Source organism: Ochotona curzoniae, unplaced genomic scaffold, assembly GCF_017591425.1.
Source record: "Ochotona curzoniae isolate NIBS_2020 unplaced genomic scaffold, NIBS_Ocur_1.0 scaffold_4937, whole genome shotgun sequence".
Classification (NCBI taxonomy): Eukaryota; Metazoa; Chordata; class Mammalia; order Lagomorpha; family Ochotonidae; genus Ochotona; species Ochotona curzoniae.
In genome coordinates, this window is record NW_024467126.1 from 3,305,723 (window position 1) to 3,328,918 (window position 23,196).

At 61.0% G+C, this 23,196-nt stretch overlaps 2 protein-coding genes across 2 annotated transcripts in view; both read left to right on the forward strand.

The window, feature by feature from the left end:
• Window positions 1-499: 499 nt before the first annotated feature.
• On the forward strand, window positions 500-4,114 carry LOC121150234 (pre-mRNA-splicing factor ATP-dependent RNA helicase PRP16-like). Its single transcript, XM_040970963.1, has one exon. It carries the CDS (start codon window positions 500-502, stop codon window positions 4,112-4,114), a length of 3,615 nt encoding a protein of 1,204 aa, XP_040826897.1.
• The window catches only part of LRP5 (LDL receptor related protein 5), an 84,899-nt gene continuing 62,390 nt past the window's right edge, over window positions 688-23,196 (forward strand). Inside the window, exons 1-2 of the mRNA XM_040970962.1 lie at window positions 688-694; window positions 8,839-8,986. Coding sequence (XP_040826896.1) covers window positions 8,899-8,986 — 88 coding nt within the window. The 5' untranslated portion in view covers window positions 688-694; window positions 8,839-8,898. The remainder of the gene's footprint in view (window positions 695-8,838; window positions 8,987-23,196) is intronic.

Here is a 23,196-nt window from a genome sequence, read left to right on the forward strand (position 1 = left end):
CTGCATCAGGTGTTAGTTATTTAAACAGTTTGAGTTTTTACGTTCTTATGTGCAGCTAATTCCCGCAGCCTGGCTCATTCACCATGAGCTGAAAACACCAGACAAAGACACACTGGAGGAGGTTTATTCCAGTGGGGCAACACCGGAGGGGGGCGAGGAAAAGGGGACATGGAGGCACCTCCAGCGGGAGGTCCAGGAAGGGACTGAGGAGGTGGAAGGGCGGCGAGGGAAGGGCAGCTTCAGGCACCTGGGGCTCCTTGTTCAGCTGAGGCAGCCAGGCACAGGGGATGGGCTTGGGAGGGATTAAGGGCGGGCCCCAGGGATTGGTGCCTGCAAGTGAATGTCTGAGGATCATTGGTCAGTGGGCGGGGTGGGGAAGGGCTGGGAGAGGGGTGAGGCTCTTAGGTGATGCTGGGCTGTCAGGGTGCGGACTGTGGCCCTTCGAGGCTGTCTGAGCGCTCCCTTCCTGCTCTCCAGGGCTCCAGTTGCGCTTGCTGGGATGGAGGACGCCGGCGAGGACGCCTCGACCCACCGCTTGGAAGGCGCTGACCTGGCCGCTCAGGTGGGCGGTCTCATCCGCAGGACCAGAAACGCAGCCATGGAGCAGCACGTCTTGAAGGCGCCCGGGCCTCGCCCTTCACGCCTGGGGCTGGACCTGCTGGCCTCCCTGAAACGGAGAGAGCGCGAGGAGCAGGTCGAGCGGGAGGGCAAGAAGCCCCGCATCTCTTCCGACAAGGCCTGGGAAGAGAGCGAGGAGCAGCAGAAGGGCGCCGAGCAGCAGGGCGGCGAGCAGGCTGGCCGCAGCAGCTGGAAGGACAGGCACTACCGCTCTGCTCGGGTCGAGACGCCATCCCACCCCGGCGGAGTGAGCGAGGACTTTAGGGAACGCAGTCGGCAGAGAGCGCGGGAGCGGCGGGAACACGGGGTCTACGCCTCCTCCAGAGAAAAGGCTCGCAGGAAGGAGACACCGCGCGATGGAGACTATGAGCGCGAGAGAGACAGAGACGAGCAGGCCCGAAGCAGGCGCAGCCGCAGCAGGAACGAACCAGAGCGCCCACGCCCCAAAGACGCAGCCACCCCTTCCAGGTCCACGTGGGAGGAGGAGGAGGAGGACCGCGGCCACGGCTCCTCCAGGCACTGGCAGTGGGAATCGCCCTCTCCAATGCCATCCTACCGGGATTCCGAGGGGGGCCACCGGCCGTCCTCCCGACAGCGGGACTCAGACGACACGCCTCTGCCAACCCCCTCCTACAAATACAACGAGTGGGCCGACGACAGGAGACACCTGGGCTCCACCCCGCGTCTGTCCAGGGGCCGAGGAAGGCGCGAGGATGGGGAGCAGGGCAGCTCCTTCCACACAGAGGAGGAGCGGCAGCAGTGGGAGGACGCCCAGCGGCAAGCCGACCGGGACTGGTACATGATGGACGAGGGCTACTGCGAGCTGCACGACCCCCTGGCCTCGTCCTCGGAGGACTACGAGCGCAGGCGCGAGCAGCAGCTGCAGAAGCAGAAGCGCATTTCGGCTCAGGGGAGACAGAGGAGCCAGGATAATGAGCGCTGGGAGATGAACCGCATGCTCACCAGCGGGGTGGTGCGGCGGCTGGAGGCGCACGTGGACTTGGCGGAGGACAGCGCGGCCAAGGTGCATCTGATGGTGCACAGCCTGGTGCCGCCCTTTCTGGACGGGCGCATCGTCTTCACCAAGCAGCCAGAGCCCGTGATTCCAGTCAAGGACGCCACCTCGGACCTCGCCATCATTGCCCGGAAAGGCAGCCAAACGGTCCGGAAGCACAGAGAACAAGAGGAGCGCAGAAGGGCTCAGCGCAGACACTGGGAGCTGGCCGGGACCAAGCTGGGAGCGATCATGGGTGTCCTGAAAGAGGAGCAGCCCGACAAAGCTCCGACACAGGTCGGGCAGGTGGACTACAGGACAGAGCAGCAGTTTGCCAGCCACGTGAGGGAGCAGAGCGAAGCCAGCAGCGAGTTTGCCACCAAGAAGTCCATCCGGGAGCAGAGGCAGTACCTGCCCATCTTCGCCGTGCGGCAGGAGCTGCTCACTGCCATCCGGGACAACAGCGTCGTGATCGTGGTGGGCGAGACAGGGAGCGGCAAGACCACACAGCTGACCCAGTACCTGCATGAAGACGGCTACACGGACTACGGGATGGTCGGGTGCACCCAGCCCCGGCGTGTGGCCGCCATGTCTGTGGCCAAGAGGGTCAGCGAAGAGATGGGGGCAAAGCTGGGCGAGGAGGTGGGCTACGCTATTCGCTTCGAAGACTGCACTTCCGGGAACACCCTGATCAAGTACATGACCGACGGGGTCCTGCTGCGCGAATCCCTCCGCGAGGCCGACCTGGACCGCTACAGCGCCATCATCATGGACGAGGCCCATGAACGCTCCCTCCACACCGACGTGCTCTTGGGGCTGCTCCGGGAGGTCGTGGCTCGGCGCTCGGACCTGAAGCTCGTCGTCACCTCGGCCACGATGGACGCAGACAGATTTGCTGCCTTTTTTGGGAACGTTCCCGTCTTCCACATCCCCGGGCGGACCTTCCCCGTCGACGTCCTCTTCAGCAAGACCCCGCAGGAGGACTACGTGGAGGCCGCCGTGAGGCAGGCCTTGCAAGTGCACCTGTCCGGGGCCCCCGGGGACATCCTCATCTTCCTGCCTGGCCAAGAGGACATCGAGGTCACCTCCGAGCAGATTGTGGCGCGTCTGCAGGAGCTGGAGAACGTGCCCGCCCTGGCCGTGCTGCCCATTTACTCCCAGCTGCCCTCCGACCTGCAGGCCAAAATCTTCCAGAAGGCTCCAGATGGCGTTCGCAAGTGTATCGTGGCTACCAACATCGCCGAGACCTCTCTGACCGTCGACGGCATCGTGTTTGTCATCGATTCCGGTTATTGCAAGTTAAAGGTCTTCAACCCCAGGATCGGCATGGACGCCCTGCAAGTCTACCCCATCAGCCAGGCCAACGCCAAGCAGAGGGCGGGGCGAGCTGGCCGGACAGGCCCAGGCCAGTGTTTCAGGCTCTACACCCAGAGTGCCTACAAGAAGGAGCTCCTGACCAGCACCGTGCCCGAGATCCAGAGGACCAACCTGGCCAACGTGGTGCTGCTGCTCAAGTCCCTCGGGGTGCGGGACCTGCTGCAGTTCCACTTCATGGACCCACCGCCCGAGGACAACATACTCAACTCCATGTACCAGCTCTGGATCCTGGGGGCCCTGGACAGCACGGGCGCTCTGACCTCCACGGGGCGGCTGATGGTGGAGTTCCCGCTGGACCCGGCCCTGTCCAAGATGCTCATAGTGTCCTGTCACATGGGCTGCAGCTCCGAGATCCTGCTCGTCGTCTCCATGCTCTCCGTCCCCACCATCTTCCACAGGCCCAGGGGCCGAGAGGAGGAGAGCGATCAGGTGCGGGAGAAGTTTGCCGTCCCCGAGAGCGACCATCTGACCTACCTGAATGTGTACCTGCAGTGGAAGAACAGCAATTACTCCACCGTCTGGTGTAACGACCATTTCATCCACGCCAAGGCCATGCGCAAGGCCCGCGAGGTGAGGGCCCAGCTCAAGGACATCATGGCGCAGCAGCGGATGAGTCTGGCCTCGTGTGGCACTGACTGGGACACTGTCAGGAAGTGCATCTGTGCCGCCTACTTCCACCAGGCGGCCAAGCTCAAGGGCACTGGGGAGTACGTGAACATCCGCACGGGCACGCCCTGCCGCTTGCGCCCCACCAGCTCCCTCTTTGGAATGGGCGACACGCCGGACTACATAGTCTATCACGAGCTGGTCATGACCACCAAGGAGTACGTGCAGTGCGTGACGGCTGTGGACGGCGAGTGGCTGGCGGAGCTGGGCCCCATGTTCTACAGTGTGAAAGGGCCGGGCGGGTCGCGGCAGGAGAACCGCCGTCGGGCCAGGGAGGAAGCCTGTGCCATGGAGGAGGAGATGGCGCTGGCTGAGGAGCAGCTGCGAGCGTGGCGGCAGGAGCGGGACAAGCGCTGGCCCTTGGCCACTACCAGGTCTAAGAAGATCTACACGCCGGGTCGGAAGGAGCAGGGGGAGCCGGGGACGTCTCGCCACACGCCAGCCCGCTTTGGGCTCTGAGCCTAGGCCGCGCGGGACGGGACGGCAGCCGTGCTGGGTGCTGTGTGCTCTGCGGGACAACGCTCTCCCACCTGCAGACTGTCCCCGGGCCGTTGCTGGCCGGCTGGGCCTTGCCACAGGACAGGGAGATGCTCCTCAGGGCGGGAGGTGGGGAGTGGACAGCGGGAGGTGGCCGGGTCCGTGTTGGGCACACAGGCCATTCTGAGATGCCGGATGTGTGAGGGACTGGGTTGTGACCGTGTCTTTTTTCCTTCTTATGTAAAGCAGCAACACAGACCTAGAGGTGATTGTAACTTGGCTATAGTACAGAATTTGGAAATAAAATTGTTATTTGTAAAACGTGAAAAAAAATCCATCCAACCCTGTGGTGGAGGAAAAATGGCTCTCGTAAAGGGTCGTCACCCCCTGTGGAAGGGACGAGCCAGGGCCCAAAAGGCCAGCTGTGTCTAAAGTCATGAACCCAGCGCAGTGGCCCGACCTGGAGCTACAGGGACCCCCCGCCCCTAAGGGACACGGCACCTGGAAGGGGTTTACAGAGCCTGTCTCCTAGGAGTGAAAAAGCAGAGCTAACCACCAAGCCGCACCCACAACTCCAGGGGCTGAGGGAGGAACCCCACCCGTAACAGCGCATGCATGCAGCAGCTGAGCCTTCGGGAAGAGGGGCAACACCTCCTGTGCTCCGCGGGGGGGCATGGAGTACCCCAGCCTGCGTCTGGATGGAGACAGCACGGCCAGGTGTAGGTGGATTCAGAAACGGCCATGTGGAGTAGAGCTCTGGAGCGGGCAGTTGAAGACAAAGTCGGGAACAGGCCGTGGGAGGGGAATTCTGGAACCAGCGGGCAGACGGGATGGATTCCCGACGGCCGCCAATAAGTCCCGGTGGCGCAGATGAAGTCAGTAATAGCTGAAGAGTGACGGGTTCTCACGGATGAATCGGGTCCTAGTAGTGGCCGCAGGTGGCCAAGTGCCGGGGGTGGGGGTGGGGGAGCAGGGAACCAAATGTTAGTTCTTTTGAAACAGAGTTCTAACGTTATTACACTAGCTGATTCCCGCAGCCTGGTCCTCTTACCATCAGCCACGACACCAGACGCAAGGAGGCACTTCAGGTTCCCTCCAGCGGGGCAGGAATGGGAAGGACCGAGGTGGTGGAAGGGCGGCGAGGAAAAGGGGCCATGGAGGTACCTCCAGCGGGGCAGGAACGGGAAGGGCAAGGAGGTGGAACAGTGGCGTGGTGGTGGAAGAGCGAGAGAGTGGAAGGGTGGTGAGGGAAGGGCGGATATAGGCTCCTGGGGCTCCTGGTGTTCAGCTGAGGCAGCCAGGCACAGGGGATGGGCTTGGGAGGGATTAAGGGCGGGCCCCAGGGATTGGTGCCTGCAAGTGAATGTCTGAGGATCATTGGTCAGTGGGTGGGGTTGGGAAGGGCTGGGAGAGGGGGGCGAGGCTCTCAGGTGAGGCCGGGTTGCCTGACTGGTGAACAGGTGAACCGGTGTGCATCTCATGAGCCTTGAAGAAGAGAAAATGGCTCCGGGTCCAGGGAGGCAGGGTCTCAGTCTCCATGACGACCTCCAAATCGCTCCTTACATCAGGGAAGTGGGGCCAGCTGCCGCTTCCGGCTTTGGGCTCCAGGTGGTCCTCCGTCTCAAGACCACATCCTTCTGGTTCCTGCATCGTCTTCACCTGGCTCTCCTCCTCTCTGGATATCTGGCTTTCCAATAAAAATAGATAAATTAAAAAAAAAAAAACTGATTTAGGGGAGGGTCTGGTGGCACAGCAAGCTAATCCTCTGTATGTAGTCCTGGTATCTCAAGGGCACTGGTTCAAATCCCGGCTGCTCCACTTCTGATCCAGCTCCCTGCTGGTGTGTCTGGGAAAGCAGTCGAGGATGGCCCAAAGCCTTGGGACACTACATCCATGTGGGAGACCTGGAAGAGGCTCCTGGTGCCCGGCTTTGGATTCGCGCAGCTCCAGCCGTTGCTGTCACTCAGGGAGTGACTCATCCGACTGAAGATCTTCCTCTCTCTCTCTCCTCCTCTCTCTATATCTGACTTTGTAATAGAAATTAAATAAATCTTAAAAAAAAACAAAAACAAAAGAATCCAAGGTCCATGGGGAGGACAGCCGTGCCAGCCGGGCCACCACGCCCCGACATGGGCCTGCGTCCCCCACATGCTCCTCCCAGGCCCGCATGAGGTCCGCGGGAGCTATGGGAGGTTGAATGTCCAGCAGGTCACGCCGTGTCTGTTCTACAATGGAGAAACAGGTTTGAGCGGAGACGGCCAGCCTGTGTGCCGGCTCCATGGAAGCCCAGCCTGCTGCCCAGGGAGCCTTCCAGTGCCTGCCACCCCTGGCCAGGTGGCCTTGTCCCAGCTGCTGCTGGGGCGAGTGTCGCCTCGGGAAGAGCACTGAGGCTCAGGGGCCCACAGTCACCCTGGGGTCAGCTCCTTCCCACGCCACTGAGCAGGGAGCTGCGAAGTGCTCCTCACTGCATCCGTCCACGGGCGAGGCAGTGGCTCGTGTCAGGTGAGCCTGAGGAATGGCTGGGCAGTGCCCCCTGTGGAAGCCGTGCCCAGCTGCCTGCCCGTTACTGCGGGGTCTGGACATCCAAGCGTGACCAGCACCCTGTACGGCCCCGGAGGGGTTCTGATCCCTCCACACCTTGAGGTGTGCCAAGGTTCCCATTGGGGCTGGAAACCCGGAAGCTTGGCCGGGGCCCCTCGCCACACTCTGAGAAGGAGGGGGTCACTGGAGACCCCTTAGAGTCTTCCTCCTTGGCTCCTCTGCGTCCCCGCCGCCGCCCTGATGCTGACCACTGCTTCTGTGGTCCACCAGCGGACTCCCTCTCCCCCGCCAGGGGCCTGAGCGCACGGAGCTGGTCTTCCCATGGGAGCCGCGAGTGGACCCTGTCAACATCAAAGCCCCCGTTCCCCCGCCACGGCAGCCCTTGCTGCTCTCCTGTCACCCACACCCACCCACAGGCGTTCCCCCCTGTGGAAGCACAGTGCTCTCCACAAACAGTTTTATTTGAAACGTAAATAAACACACACACACACTCTCTCCCATCCGCTGGTTCACCTCTTAAATGTCTGGTGTGCCACACGGCTGGCCCTCCCAGAGCTCCTTTTTACGAATGGAAATCATGTCTGTTCACTTCGTTCATTCAACAAACGCTCATTAGCTCGTGTTATACACCAGGTCCTGATCTAGGCCCAGCAGGGAACAAACAGAAATCTCTGCTCCCCTGTGGCACAGTGAGGGCAGCCGCTGTCTGCAGCACCCACACTCCCCATGGGCACCGGTTCAAATCCCAGCGGCTCCTCTTTTGGTGCAGCCACCTGCTAATGTGCTTGGGAAAGCAGCAGAGGATGGCCAAAGTGTCGGGTGCCCTGCATGCATGTGGGAAACCCGGATGGAGCCCCAGGCTCCCCGGCTTCAGCCTGGCCTGGCTTTGGCTATTGTGGTCATCTGGGGAGTGACCCGGCTCCATCCGAGGTTGTGGGTGCCCTGGCCCCTGTGCCTTGGGGGGAGGCGAGGCTTCCTGACTATTTCTCCCCTGCAAGCATGGGAGCCCCTTCGAGGTGGCTGGGCGTCCCCTCCCTGTGTCTGCAGTGTTGCCATCAGCCCACTGAGCCCTCCTGGGGGTCCTGGCACTTGCATGGTGCCCCCCTTTATACAGGGGGAACGGCTTCCAAGAGCATCTGAACCCTGCAGGACTCAACACTGCCGTGGTGTACACCGCCCGCCCCTGCTGGCCATCTGCCCTCCCCACACTGCCCTTCCCTGCCCGGCCCTCTCCCCTTCCTTCCCCTTCTGCCCTGGCTGTTGGTGTCTCCCCTTTTCTCCCCACCCACTGCCCTGCTCCTGGCTGGCTGTCTGCCCTTCCTTCCCTGTTCCTCCCCTGTCCCTGGCTGGCCATCTCCCTGCCCTGCCCTGCCCCTCCCCTGCCCCACATCAGGCCCCTACAGGACCCTCAGCAATCCCTTGGGGAGGGTATGTGTTGTGAGCCTCCAGCCCACTCCCACTGCCCGCTTGCCTGCCCTTCTAACGGGAGAGGTGACCCACCCTGAGAGCACTGCCCACTACCAGCCCAAGGAGGCAAAGGCGGCAGAGACTGAGTGAGAGCTGTGCCTCTGTCCACTCCACCCCAAAGTGCCTTCTCTCCCTCTCTACCGGATCCCCTGGCGTCCCCCATGGCACAGGGGTTACAAAAAGAGCAACGGGCAAGCTTTACCCAGCGAGTTGCAGCCACCAGCCCACCTGGGGCCCCCTTATGGGCACCTAAGCAAGCTGAGCGCCCACTATTTTTGCTTTCCCCTCACTAAGCCCCCTTGGCAGGCGGGTACCAGGCCCTGCCATTTGGGTTTCAGTGCCTTCCCCAAGTGAGAGCCGGTGTTACAGCTTGGGGAGCATGGGGTTGGGCAGCGACGGGACCCTGCAGCTCTGGAGGAGGCGGCTACAGCGCCTCCCTCACCTCGCCAACCCTCGGGTCCCCCCGCCTCGCCCGTGCCTCAGTTTCCCCGCGCGTCAAGGTCGGGGCCTGACGGCGGGCTCCACAGGTGACACACCTGTTTGCGAGCCCGGCGAGGCCGGGAGCCGGCGGGAGGGCGCAGGCGGTGGCGGCGGGGGGCGGAGACGCGGCGTGGCTTCCGCTCCCGCGCGCCCTGCTCCCTCCTCCTCCTCCCCGCCGTCCTGGCCCGCGGCGCCCGAGGGCGGGGGAGAGGCGGGAGGCGCCGCCGCGCCATGGATCCCGAGTGAGCGCGCGCGGGCCCGTCCGGCCGCCGGACAACATGGAGGCGGCGCCGCCCCGGCCGGCCCGGCCGCCGCCGCCGCTGCTGCTGCTGCTGGCGCTGTGCTGCGGCCTGGCCCCCGCCACGGGTAGGTGGACACCCGGCTGGGCCGGGCAGGGCCGGGCGGACAATGGCCGGGCGGCTCGGGCGGCCCGGGAGGCCACTTGGGAAAGTTGGGGGGCGAGTTGGGACGCGCGCCGTGGACACCCCCTCCCCATCCGGCACTTACACCCGGTCACCGACCGTCCCCAGAGCGCGCGCGGGGCCTTTGTCTCTGCCGCCCCTGCATCGCCTGCCCCGCCAGGTGCGGCGCGGGCGGGTCCTCACCTGCCCGCGTCCCGGGGCGCGCTCGGCACTGCGCCCCGCGGGAGGCCGCGCTCGGTCCACACCGGCCCAGGCCTCTGGGGGATGCGAGCTCCGAGGAGCGAGTCAAGTTTCAGGGAGAAAGTTGGGAGCGCGGGGCCGCCCGGCCTGTGGCGATTGCCCCTTTGATTTTGGTGGCTGCCGGTTGCCCAGCGGCTACCACCTGCCAGGTGCCCCGGCGTCCCAAATGCTCCGGCCGCTGTAGAGATTGTCCCACCGCGAGGCGGGCTGCGTGTGTGTGTGTGTGTGTGTGTGTGTGTGTGTGTGTTCCGGGGGTGACATGGTCCGTGGTGTGGCGTGGGGGACAGACACTGCCGTGCCCGGTGGAACACACAGTGTGCAGAACTTTCTCTTCGACTTGTCCTGTGTCCGGAGGATGGGGCTGAGGTCAGGCGGACCCGGGAAGCCCAAGCAGTTGTGAAAGGCCGTACATATTATTTTAATTTGCAGAGTGCCATGTGGATTCTGAGGCAAGCCTGTTGCTGGCGGGGAGGTGGGGGTGCAGTGGGCTGCGGCCCGTCTGGGCACTCCTGTCCTGCCGGTGGTGGTCGCCATTTGGCTGGGGGGGAGAGCCCCCTCCTTTTGTCTGGGCCTCCTTGGCAGGGCCAGCTGTCCCCCTGGATATTTCTAGTCTGGTGGCCTAGCTCTGAGCTCAGATTCCCAAGGTTGCTATAGCCGCTTGGGGGTGGGGATAGTCTTGGGGGGTGGTCAGCACCAGAACTGTCCCTGACCCTGATTCGGGAGACTCCCCTACTTGGGCTCGATCACCCCAGCTGGGTCTCCACGGAGCCTGCTTGCATGTTAGAGCTGTGTCTGGTGCAAGCAAAACAAGAAGAGACAAAACAATGAGGTTATGTGATGGCTGGAGGAGGCGGATGTTCTGTCCAGGTCCCCTCGGAGGCAAAAGTTGAGGAGAAACTATTTATTGGAAAGGAGGGGGTTCTGAGCCTGTCCCCTCGCTTGCCACTTCCCTGGCGTTTGGGATTTCCTGTGCATTTTGCAGAATGACATTGCTGGGACCCGTGCCTGATGGCCCCGCCGTGCGCTGCGGGACCCTGCTGCTGAGGTGCACGAGGCAAAAATAGAGTTGATGGTTTTACCAGGAGCAGCCAAGCCTGGAAGCGCCCGCTGGCAGGGCAGCTCGGGCCTAAAATGGAAGGAGGAGGCTCTCTCGTCACTCCGGAACCTGTGTCTGCGTTCCCTGCATGGAGTCAGTGACTGTTGTGCGGGAACAGGACCCCAGGGCCCGCACTTGTTCTGGGGAGGTGGTGGGGAGTTGGCGGGGGCGGGGGGGCAGCCAGCTGGGTCCTGCGGGTGAATTTTGGCAACAGCAGCAGCAGTACCGTGTCACCCTTCAGGCACTTAGAATTCCCCGGCGGTTGGGGGCGGGGTGGGCGCAGGTGAGGCCCTGGCATCCAGGAGGGGCCTGTGCGTGTGTCTGCGTGTGCACACGTGTGCCTGGCTGTGCAGCGCCTGGTGCAGCCTGTTGCTGGTCGCTCACCAGTCCCCGCATGTCCACTCTCCCTGCCTGGCCCCGTCCCCAGCTCTGATCCCAAGAGGCAGAGCTGTGAGGGCTGTGCCTGTGTGAGGGGCTCCCTGCTCCTTCCTGTGACCTTGGCCGAGACCAGTCTCCTACTGACTCACTATGGCTGCTGGCCTGGGCCGGGCATTGTGGGGTGGTGAGCGGTGTGGACGGAGCCCTGATGTCCATGGCCTTGCTCACTCGCCAGGGGCCAAGGAGCTTAGGCGGCTGACGCCACCTTTCGGTGTCTTGGTTTCTCTTCAGTGCGTTCCTTCTGCCACACACACAGGGCAGCTGCACGCCCATGGACTTTGGCCTCGGCTCTGTCGTCCGTGCTGGGGGCAGACGGCCTGGGGAGAATGCCGGGGCGGAGCGGCTGGGGGCGGCACCTTACCCACAGGTGTGCCATCTGCAAGGCTGGGGCCAGGGCTCCTGGGGAAATGCTCAAGCACACAGCACGCTGGGGGCCTGGCTGTGCTCCAGGAGGCAGTGGAAGCTTCCAGAAGACTTTAGGCAGACTGAAAATGCAGGCTGAGTCAGGCCTGTCCTGGGCAAGGCAGCTCGGGTGACAGGTGTTGTGTTGGTGGGTTTCTTCTTCTTTTTAAGATTTATTTATTTTTATTGCCAAGTCAGATATATCTACATAGAGGAGGAGAGACAGAGAGGAGGATCTTCTGTCCGATGAGTCACTCTGCAACTGAGCGTAATGGCCAGAGCTGCGTCGATCCGAAGCCAGGAGCCAGGAACCTCCTCCAGGTCTCCCACACGGGTGCAGGGTCCCAAAGTGTTGGGCCGTCCTCGACTGCTTTCCCAGGCCACAAGCAGGGAGCTGGATGGGAAGTAGAGCAGCTGGGACATGAACCAGCACCTGTATGGGATCCCGGCACGTTCAAGGCGAACACTGTAGCCACTAGGCCACTGTGCTGGACCCTTTAAGATTTCTTTTGATTGAAAAGTCAGTTACAAGGCCTGGACAGTGGCACAATGGCTAAAGTCCTCGCCTTGCACGCACAGGGATACCATACAGGCCTAGTTTTAATCCTGGTGGCCCCACTTCCCATCCAGCTCCCTGCTTGTGGCCTGGGAAAGCAGTCAAGGACAGCCCAAAACCTTGGGACCCTGCATCCTCATGGGAAACCCAGAAGAAGCTCCTGGCTCCTGGATTCAAATAAGCTCAGCTCCGGCTGTTGCGGCCACTTTGGGGGAGTGAATCCACGGATAGAAGATCTTCCTGTCTCTCCTCCTCTCTGAATATCTGATTTTGCAATAAAAATAAATAAATGCTAAAAAAAAAAAAAAAAAAGGAGAGAAGTCAGTTACAGAGAGAGGAGAGACAAAAATGTCTTCCAGCCGCTGGCTCGTGGTCCCAGATGGGCTCTGGTTGGTGTGGAGGTGGTCCAGAGCCAGGAGCTTCCCCTGGGTCTCCCACGTGGGTGCAAAGGCTCAGGCACTTGAGCCATTCTCGGCTGCTCTCCCAGGCCATATGCAGAGAGATGGATTGGAGGTGCAATAGCCAGGACTCGAACCAGCACCCATGTGAGCTGCCGGCACCTCAAGGGGAGGCTTGGCTCACTTCAGGACAGCACCGACCCCTGGTGGATTTCTTAAGCCCAGGTGGATCTTGGAGAGTGTGAATGCCACAGCACAGGCATGCTTGCGGCTGTAGCCTCCCACGGAGCCCTGGCGGCCACTCAGCTCATCCTCCTACTGTGGCTCCTGCATTGGCGCTGGCTCATGTGCTCCGAAGGGAAATACCACATCTTGTCTGTCTGTGGGTTGACCTGGTAGCTCACGCAGACTCCTTCAGCTGGGGCCCCAGGGAGTCTGCAGTTACAACAGGGTCAGCCAGAGAGAGAGAGCCAGTGTGTGGGCCGAGCTCTGTGTCCACCTTGCACTGACCTTGAGGGGACTGGACATTGTGGGCTTGGGGGTCTTGGAAAGATGACCCTTTAAACGCCTTCAAGATGGGGTGTCTGGCTGGGGCTGTGGCCTGAGCTGGGAGCTGCGTCTGCCCCTTGGCTTGAGGCCCTGTTGGTGGATTTACTCACAAAGCAGCCCCGACGTGGGGCCCCACACCAGCTGCCCTGCCGTGCTGTGTGGGAGGTGGGGGAGGTGGGCAGAGCAGGTTCGAGTCTGATGGCTGGGAGCAGCTGTGGGCCCCTCAGGGTCCCGTGGGCCAGGGAGCCTGGTCCCTGCCTACTTGGGCAGTGGCTGGCTGGCCCTTGGCCATGTCCTTGTTGGAGAATGTGGGACATGGTGTGCACCTTGCCAGTGCTGGTCAGGGCTCAGTGAGCTGGTGTCTCGGAGGGTTAGAGAGGAAAATCCATGGAGAGCCCCTGCTGAGAACCCCAAGGGTGGGATTTCGGGGGGCTACAATCTGGTGAGGATGTGATTGGCTTGGTACTGGTTCATGGTGGAGAGATGGCTGCAACGCTGAGCCAGGAGCAGAATGGCTGCTTTGGCCTGGCCATTTCGGTGTCTGCGTGGGGTGGGAGCGAGGGACTCATGGCCCCCCAGGCCACGCAGAGGACTGCCCTGCACCACCTGGCTGCCGTGGTCCCTTGGTCTCCAGAGAGAGGCTGGATCAGAACCCCGGGCAGGGGTGTCTCAGTTGCCCGGTGTGGATGGTATTGCCTCAGTTTCGTTATTTGTCAGAATGAACTGGCCCCTGTCTCTGAGACCTTTCCCAACCCGTTTCTCTCTCTTCAGGAGCGGGAGACCTTGGGCCCCTCAGGGATCTTCCCCTCTCCCCTGCCGAGATTTGCATGACCCTCCAGCGTTGCTGTCCATGGGGGTTCTTCAAGGGAGTGCCTGGCCTCCCACCTGCCCCTAGCCGGACTGGCACCTGCTGGCCAGGGGTTTGGCTTGGAGGGGCCTGCCTGCTGCCGTGGCGCGAGGGATGGTCACCTGGCTTTGTGGCCTGGAACCAGGAGCCAGCAGTCCCTTCCAGGTCTCCCACAGGAGTGTAGGGGCCTGACTTGGGCTGTGCCCTTGTTCTCCCAAGTACGTTAGCAGGGAGCTGGGTTGGAAGTAGAGCAGTCAGCAGGGGGCTGCTCATTTGCATCTCTGAGGATGTGGATCCACTCAGTCCTGGACGGGGTGTAGTGGTTGCCTCTGCTGTGTGTCCACACTGCTGTGTCCTATGTGCATTTTGTGCCTGCTCGCTGTGAGTTTCAGCATGTTATCTGTGGCTCGCACACTGGCTCTTCAATGCTTTTTCTGACCCAGAGCTGGTCCTCCTGGCTTAGGTTGTAAACCCCATCACCTGTGTGTTCTTCCATATTGTTAGCCGTTGTATTCTCCATCCGAGCATTGCTCTATATGGTGTGAGGTTGGGGTCTGCCTACCCAGTTAAGGGGAGTGGTCCTTAACTGTCACAGAATGGTCCCTGCTGCCCCTTGTGGTATGAGATGTCCCTCTGCTGCCCCGTGCAGCATCTCCCAGCTCTTGGTTTCAGATTCTGGCCTTGGGCTCCGGGATCTGGGTGTCTTTCTGTGCCAGTCTGCTGCTGTTTTACTCTTGCCGGCATCAGTCCTATGAAAGTCCCCCTTTCGTTGTCTGTTGCAAACACCTGTGCCATCTCTCTTGCATGTTTCCTCTGCTGTGGTGAGCCGGAGAGCCAGCCTGCCAGGGTCTGCCCTTTGATCTTGTGACTGGGGACATGAATGATGACATCCAACAGGTGGCTGAGGGCCGGATCTCATGTGGTCTGTGGTGAGCCAATGGCAGAATGTGGAAATGAGATGACCTGCTCCTGTCTGCCGGAGAGCTGGCCTAGATGGCTGTGGGTCGTGGTCATTGGGGCAGTGTCATCTAGGCGTGGGTGGTGGTGGAGGGGGTCCCACTTCTGCTGCTGGCTCATCCAACCTGTGTCTGCCTGCTTAGGACATGAGCCCTAACGCAAACCCACATCAGTGTCAGCCCCTGGGGCCAGTGTAATTACCCAGGCAGTAATGGCTCCCCTCCTAGTTCTTTCCAGAACAAAATGTGGGCATCTTTAATGGAGGGCTGCACCCCTCTATTAGCGCCGACTCGGGGCGGCACCTGCCTGGCCATGCTTGACACGTCAGCCCAGGTGCCCTCTAGGCGCATCTGCTCTTGGGCAGCAATGCCTCACGCTGGCCTCAGTTGCCCTCTTTGCTTTCTAGAACTTTCCCTGTATTTCCGTTCTGTTCTGTGTGTGGCAGGGCTGTCTGGGGCAGCAGGCCTAGCCCTTGGGCCCTGGCTGCCACCCTCTGGGGCTCTCTCCTTGGCTGTCTGGGGCAGCGGGCCTAGCCCTTGGGCCCTGGCTGCCACCCTCTGGGGCTCTCTCCTTGGCTGTCTGGAAATGCAGTTGAGCTGTCTCCCAGGTTGGCCTGGACACCTGTTGTGCTGCGAGGCTGACGTCTGGGGCTAAGTGTGAGGGCTGCCCCCATCTCCTAGGTGTGGCATCTGGGAGGACTACATGGGTGAAGCTGTCCTGCTTTGCAAACCCCAGTGCACGTCAAATAGACTGGACCATGAGGTCCCCTGTCTGTGGGACCCCGCCTCATACTGCCTGGACACTAAGTGGGGAGAGGGGGGAGGGTCAGGGCTTGGCACCTGTCTCCATAACTCAGCATTTGTATCATTAAAAAAAAAAACCTTAATATAAGAGGGGGGCGTCAGCACCATGTCATAGTAGGCTAAACTTCTGCCTGTGGCCCTTGCATCCCATATGGGCGCCGGTTCTAATTCCAGCAGCCCCACTTCCCATCCAGCTCCCTGCTTGTGGCCTGGGAAAGCAGTCGAGGACGGCCAAAAGCCTTGGGACCCTGCACCCATGTGGGAGACCTAGAAGAAGCTCCTGGCTCCTGGCTTCGGATCTACACAGCACCAGCCATTGTGGTCACTTGGGGAGTGAATCATTGGACGGAAGATCTTTTTCTCTGTCTCTCTTCCTCTCTGTAAATCTGACTTTGCCATAAAAATAAAATAAATCTTTGGGAAAAAAAAAAAACTTGATTTAGGGATCATCTGCTGTGCAGTTTTGGTGTTTTAGAGTGGAAACTGGCAAGTGGTTGTCTGAATGAAGTGCACGGCTTGTTCACCGTGAAGATGCTGGCATCCTTCCCAGGTCACAGCCTTGAGAGACTGCCTCGGTCAGTCCCATCGTCACTGCTCGGGGCTCTGTGCATGTGCCTGGCATGTGTCCTGGCCCCGCTCTCTGTGGCTCCCGGGGCACTGGGGTCGGGTACCTGGCTGTGCTGCTGCTGCCCCATTCTGGGGCCACCCTGGGGCACAGCTCTCCCTGGGCACGGATGCCGAATGCCTGGCTGTGGCTGTTGCAGGCGAGCGCTTCTGTTGGTGATTCGTGGCAGAGTGTCTCCCTGTGCTGGGCTGTGAGCCGAGAGCTGCGTGGGCCCGGGTGACTCTGTCTGCTGGGCTGCGTGGGCCCAGGTGACCCTGTCTGCTGGGCTGCGTGGGCCCGGGTGACCCTGTCTGCTGGGCTGCCTGGGCCCAGGTGACCCCGTCTGCTAACCCAGTCTCCCAGGCATCTCCCTGGACAGCCTGGCCCAGGTACTGGGGAAAGCTGGGAAACCATGGGAGGTGGAGAACTGCGGGAGAGACAGGGCTGTGGAGAATGTGAGACCAGGGCCTAGTCCAAGTCCTTATGTGGGGCTCCTTGTTTTAATTGGTGAAAATCCTTCCGCCCAGCGGCCAGGACAGGACATGATGTGGGAAGGGCGTCTCCGGGGGCTGCACATGGCTGGCCCCTTTCCTGTCGTTGTCTTGAGCTGGGAAGAACCGGGGTCGTGCGGGGAACCTCCAGGGTCCAACAGGCCAGCTGCTGAGGGGCGTGGCCTCCATGCCCCCGACTCTGCTTGGCAGGCCTGCCCATGGCCTCCTCGGAGGTGGGGGAGTCTTGCCGGAGACCCTCCCTGCCAGGTGGGGATGTGGCCCCCCCCACCTTGCTCTGACCTTATCAGGGCCCCTGGCCTCGCGCTCCCCCAGGTTCCTTTGCTGCTGCAACGGTGAGCCGATGCGAAGCCAGGAGCTTCTTCCAGGTCTCCCACACGGGTGCAGGGTCCCAAAGCTTTGGGCCGTCCTCGACTGCTTTCCCAGGCCACAGGCAGGGAGCTGGATGGGAAGTGGGGCCGCCGGGATTAGAACTAGGCCCATATGGGATCCTGGCACATTCAAGGCGAGGATTTTAGCTATGGCTATGCTGGGCCATGTTTTTAATCTTTGTTCCTTCCCCTAAGGCTGGCAGGGGTTTGCGGGGTGTGGGGGGTGGCATGGAGGTGTGTCTCCCCTAGCGTGTGTCTCCCTCTGCCCGTGTTCTCTCTGGCCCACACCAGCACGCATCCCGAGAGCAGGGCTCTGGTTTCCGCGGGCAAAACAATGAGTGCCTTGTTCCCAGTCCTGGCGGAGGTGATGCTGGCTTGGCTGACTGTGGGTGCTTTTTGGGGTGGGGAGCAGGCAGCAGTCTTTATTACCCTGGTGGTGATTTTCAGGGTCACCGCTTAGGGACGCCCCGCGTGTGCCTCTGTCCCGGGTCCTTGTGGCCCACTGTGACTTCTCCCATCTTGGCTGAGTCTGTGGGTAGCACCTGGTGCTGTTGTCTGGACACGGGTGCGACCCTGTCCATCTCTTCACCTTTCTGTCCAGCCGGTTTCAGGTGCTGGTCCTGGTCCAGGGAGACATCCGTGCCCCGGGGGTGGTGGCAGCAAGGACGTTGCCTCCCTCAGGGCTGCAGTAGCTCTGCCAGGGTCGCCTGCTGCGGCCATGTGAGGGACCCTGATGGTGTTCCAGGCCCCTGACCTCAGCCTGGCCCTGCCTCCCAGGATATAGAAATCCAGACCCACTCAATCAGAATTGCTCGTCCGCCTGCCAAGCAGGTCCTGACACCCACAGCCCTCGGGCTGCCCTGCCAGGTGGCTCCACAGCCTAGAGGAGGACCCCCCCTCGCCCTGAGGCTGGGGTGGGCTGAGCCACTCACTCCCTGGAGTTCTCGCAGGGACAGAAATTGGCTCAGGAAATTGGCCAAAGGGGCCCCACTGTGTTTGATGATCTTGGTCCTCCTTGTCAGCAAGTGGGGTAACTGAGGCTGGGGGAGGCGCTGTAACAGCAGAACTGCCCTTGGGGCGGCCTGGGACGCCTCCTGCTTCCCATCAGAACCTTGCTTTAGGTGACTGTCCCGTTGGTGGCCCCAGCAACCGCTCTCCCTGGGGCCCACATCTCTCGCTCTCTGCCATGGTCTGGGGCCACTTCCGGGGGCCGGGCAGGCCTGGAGCCGTGGTCCCAGGATGGTATGTAATCAGAATGCTATATTTTGTCGAAAATAAGGATGTTAGTAATGGGCTGGTTTCTGGCAAGTCAAACCGGGACTCAGAAATACATATTTTCCTCTGCTCTGCCCCAAACCTTCTAATTAGGGGCGACGCGCATGTGCAGCTGGGAGGCAGGCCTCCTCGGCTCGTCCCGCTGTCACCTCCAGCCGCCCGGCGAGGACTTGCGGGGTGTGTGCACTGACATGCGGCCAGCTCCCCCATCACGCTTGGGAAATCCTGAGAATAGGAGACAGACCTGGTGTCCTCCTGCAGGCCTTCTCAGAGCCCTAAGCCCCCAGGCCTTGCACGCGGCTCTTCCCCAGCTCTGTAAGCTCGCGAGTGGCCACTGCCCTTGGGGCAGGTGTCCCTGGAGGGAGTGGCATTGTGGTCTCCAGGAGCTTGCTTTCAAGCCGCCTGCTGTGCATGGTTCCAGCCACCTGCACGCTCTGGGGCTGGCTTGGTGTTGCCCCATGCTGGAAGATTCTCTGGGTGCTGATAGCGCTAGGGGTGATGGCGGCCCAGTGGGCAGCAGGGGTCTGGGCTGGGAGGTGAGTCCCGCCTCGGGCACCCTGGTCAGCTGGGGTCACACTGGCCCTGCCCTGCATGAGTGGCATTGGTTGCTGGGAGTAATGGCACACAGACCCTTGGCTCCTATGTGGAGGGTCCTTCCAAAAGTTTGTGGAAAATGGAATTTACAACACTTGTCTTGGGTACAAAGCAATTTTTTATTTTAAGAAGATTTTTTTTCTTTATTTGAAAGAGTTACGGAGAGGAAGAGACAGAGAGAAAGGTGTTGTACCCACTGGTCCACTCCCCAGATGGCTGCAGTGGCTGACCTAAGCTGCTCTGGGTATCTCCCCGTGGGTGCAGGGTCCCAAGGCCTTGGGCTGTCTGCGATGGCTTTCCCAGGCCACAGGCAGGGAGCTGGATGGGAAGCGGAGCAGCCGGGACCCCAGTTCCCACATGGGGTGGTGGTGTTGCCGGTGGAATTGGTTTAATTTGTTTCTGCCAGAGAGATGGGGCTGCTCCCCAGATACTGGGCGTGAGGGGCTGCAGGCTCCCAGCGTGGGTGCCAGGGACTGCCAAGTCGTCCCCACTGAGTCAGAAGGAGGCTGGGATCTGGCGCTGGAAGCAGGTGTTGGCCCTAGCTCTGCACGTGGGCTGTGGACACCTTGACCTCCAGGCCCAAGGCCTGTCCGTGGGTTAGGTTTTTTTTTTTTTTTTTTACTTCATTGGCTGGTCAAGGCTGAAGTGTGGTCTTGGATCTGATACCTTTGGGAAACCCCGAGGGTTTGGGAGCAAGCTAGGTCCCTCCCTGCCAGCCTTGTCAGAGCCTTTAAGATGGCAGTTCTGCTCCAGGCTGTAGCCTCTGTTCTCCAAGCTGCCTTGCTGGTGGGGCTGAGGGGGCAGGCTTTGCCTGGGACTGGGGCCTGTGCCATCCCGCCCAGGTCTGTTGTCTGGCAGGTGTCGGGCAAGGACTAGGGACCAGCGTCCCTCGCATTAATGGTGCTGGGACCTGTAGGGTCGGGGACTTTGCTGATCATCTGATGGTTAGCTCTGGGCTGAGAGGGTGACCCTGTGTGGGTGTGGGAACTGGGGCCACTCAGTTGCTTCTGGGAGGGACCAGAAGTCAGGAGCCTCTGGGTGGGTGGGGAGGGCCCGGCTCTGGCTGACCCCAAGGAACACATTTGGCAGGCTCTCTGTGGTCTGTTTCCGGTTTGAGGCCCTTGCTTGTGTCCCAGCTTTCCGGACTGGCTGGGCAGAGCCTGGGGTCAGCTCTTACGTGGGACCAGGCCCAGAGTGTCTGGCCAAAGGCAGCCGCCTCCTCCCAGCCCCGCGTGCTGCGTCCTCTGTACTGACGATCTGTGCTGGCACCTCCCCACCAGGCTGTCTTTCTGTAAAGAGCACAGAGTACCTTGCCCAGTCTTCCCCGGGCACGAAGGAAGCAGGCGATTTGGTTTTCATTTGTGCAAGTTTTTTTTTTTTTGTTTGTTTGTTTCCTGCCCTACCCCCAAGTGGCCTCCTTGTCCACTTCCTGCCTCCCTGACCCCTGACCTTTGACCCCTGAATTGTGATCCCTGCTTGGGTCTCCTGGCTGGAGTCACAGTTGGTTATAACTTCTACTGTGGCTGTGTGTGCATGTGTGGGTACGTGAGGGCCCAGCGATGGCCAGAAGGGGTCCTGGCAGTGCCCGGGAGGGAAGCCTGTTCCTGGGGGCTGCCTTCCAGCTGGCTTTTACCTGCTCTTGAGCCCCACCCCCCATGCCCTGGACCCCTTCTGGCCATCGCAGGTGCAGCACTTGCCGGCCCGCCCCGTGTGGGTTCTGCTGCTGTAGCAAGGTGTAGTGAGGGTTTCTTCATGACCCCTGGATGCGGGTTTGCTGTCATGGGTGTGGGAGGGGTGGTGCTGGGGCTGGCGAGTGTGTCCTGTTGGGCAGTGGCAGTCAGGCCTCCCTGGACAGGGTGCAGGACACAGGTTCACGAGGCCAGGTGTTGCTGAGGCAGCAGTGGAGGTTGGGGGATGGTGGGCAGGGTGCTGCTTCCCATAGACCGCTGGCTGAGTACTTCGCTAGGGATGCTGGGCGAGGGCCGAGATGGGCACTTGAGCAGAGTATCCTGGGCAGTTGGTGAGCTGTTACGGGGAGATCCTGCGTGCTCTTCCGCGCTCACTACCTAAGGTGCCCGGCACCCTGAGGGCCTGGCGTGGTTGTCCTGAACATTCTTCATTTGGTCTGTGTTAGAGCTGTGTCTGAGAGCCAGGCCAGGCGGCGCTGGGCTCAGAGCCCGAGTGGAAGTAGGGCACCCTGTCATGGTGGCCTTGGTGGCCTGAGGCAGAGAGCTGGGTGTGAGGGGGCTGTAGGTGGGCTGGACCAGCACCTGCCTTGCAGAGCAGCCTGGATTTGAAGGGCGCTTCCAGCTCGGTCAGGAAGGCTCCAGGGGAAGACCCGGTTCTGCTTTTGCTGAAAATGACCTTAGGGTCTGTGAGCGGTCCCAGCCGCCCGGGGACACTGCAGCCTGGACACGAGAGCTGTCGCTAACTTCACTGGACCTTGACCCAAGGTCCCCCTGCACTTGGGCTGCCAGCACGGGGTCTCCCTTCTCCACCCCTAGTTTGCGTCGATTTAATCAGATCCATGCTTTCCAAAGACCTGTGCTCCTAGAACCTTCCAGCTTGGACAGGAAACTTCCGCCTCGGCCCCACCCTTAGCCAGGCGTCTTTGAAGTTTTGTGTTTGTTATCACATTTCTGGGAATTTTGTAGATTGGTGCACACCTTAAACTTACGCTATTATTATTTATTTTTTAACATAGTTTGTGTGGGAAGTTTGGAAACGTGTGTGACCGGTGTAGAAAAACTCAAGGTTGAAAGAAAGGTGTGAGAGAGGTTGGATGTGGGGCTGGTGGGATGAAGGCAGTGGCGGCTGGTTCACCGCCTGTTCCCTGCACTTCCCAGCTCTCTGCCCGGCCTCTCTCCTTCCCTCGTGTGGAAATGCTGGAGCCTGGCAGATTGCAAAGTCGGGGGGGGGGGGATGACCGCTTGCCACGGAGAGGTGCTGCGGACCGGACCGTGCCCGGTGCAGGCCGAGGGCGGGCTGCTGGAGCAGGTGGGAGACAGAAGGTGTCGGCCGAAGCAGGTGAGTGAAGGCGCGGACAGCGGCATGGGCTCGGCCTCTTGGTGTATGGAAGGTTCTTAGCAATGCCCCGAGGGCAAGCGTACGAGGTGCCCAAGCACCATTTCCTTTATTCCCATCTGTCTGAAAGAGATAGCATGTGCCTTCATCTCCTGGCTCACTCCCCGCCCCCCAAGGATGCCCAGGCCAACCTTAGGACCTGGGGCCTCCATCCGGGTCTTTCACAGGGCTGGCAAGGACCCAAGGGCTTGAAGCATTTCCTGCTGTGACCCCTCTCCACACACTTGAGCAGGCAGCTGGGTGGGAAGCAGAGCAGTTGGAACTTGAACCGGGCACGCCCGTGTGGCATGTGGGTGTCCTAATTGGTGGTTTAACCCACTGCACCGCAGCACCACCCCCTCCCTGGGGCACTGGTTGGAGTTGTGAGTCCTGCTAGGAACTTGTGGCTTTTTTTTTTTTCGCTGAGTGCATGTAATTGATGTGTACTTCTGATCGCCTGTGCGCTGTCTGTGCTTACCGTCCAGGTGACAGGTATAATTTAGTTTCTAAATTAAAAAAAAAAATTGTATCAAAATAAACTGATTTATTTGAATGGCAAAGAGGGAGACATCTTGGTGTTCCCTCCCCAGCTGCTCACAGGAGCTGGGATGGGGCCAGGCCCTAGCCAGGCACTTGGTATGGGTCTCCCACGTGGGTGGCTGGCACCTGCCCCCGAGGGTCTGTGTCAGCAGGAAGCTGCTGTTCCAGGACTGGGCACCGACGTGGGCATCTTCACCTGCAGGTTCAGCCCCTGCCCCTGGCTAGGTGATTTTTAAATGTGTGCCCTCCGTTGGCACGATGCCATGTGTGACGGATGCCTGGGCATATCTCCCGGTTGACACAGTGTATGGTAAATGCCAGGTTCCTGCCCCTGACGTGACAGTGCAGAAGCAGCACCCCGTCCCCGCGGGTCACCCTACGACATGGAGCCACCTTGGGAAGACCTCGAGTCAGGTACCCCCAAGAGCGCAGCACGGGCTCTCTGGGGCTTTGGGTGCAGATGTGAGCTTATGGGGGGCAGGGTGACGGTGGAGGGTGTTGTGCTGAAGGGGATGGGCTGGGAGGGTCCTGCCCTGGGCTGTGGAGAAGCCCAGCAGTGGACATGCACGCTGGCCTGCTCGCACGCACGCTGGGCACAGGTGTGGCAGCTGACAGCTCCTGGCAGCTGACTTCACTGGGTGTTGGGCCTGGGCCTGCCCAGTCCCCATTCCTCCAGGAAGTGAGCGAGTTGGCCTGCAGCCAGCTCTTCCTTTCCCAGGAAGCCTGCCTGGTTCACCCCTGGCCAGCCCTTCCTCCTCCAGGAAGCCTGCCTGGTTCACCCCTGGCCGGCCCTTCCTCCTCCAGGAAGCCGCCTGGCCCGCCCACCCCAGGCTGCTTGTCTCTCCTGTCAGTGTGGTTCCTACCGTGTTTCTCCTTGCTCAGAGAGAGAGTGTGCGTGTGTGTGTGTGTGTG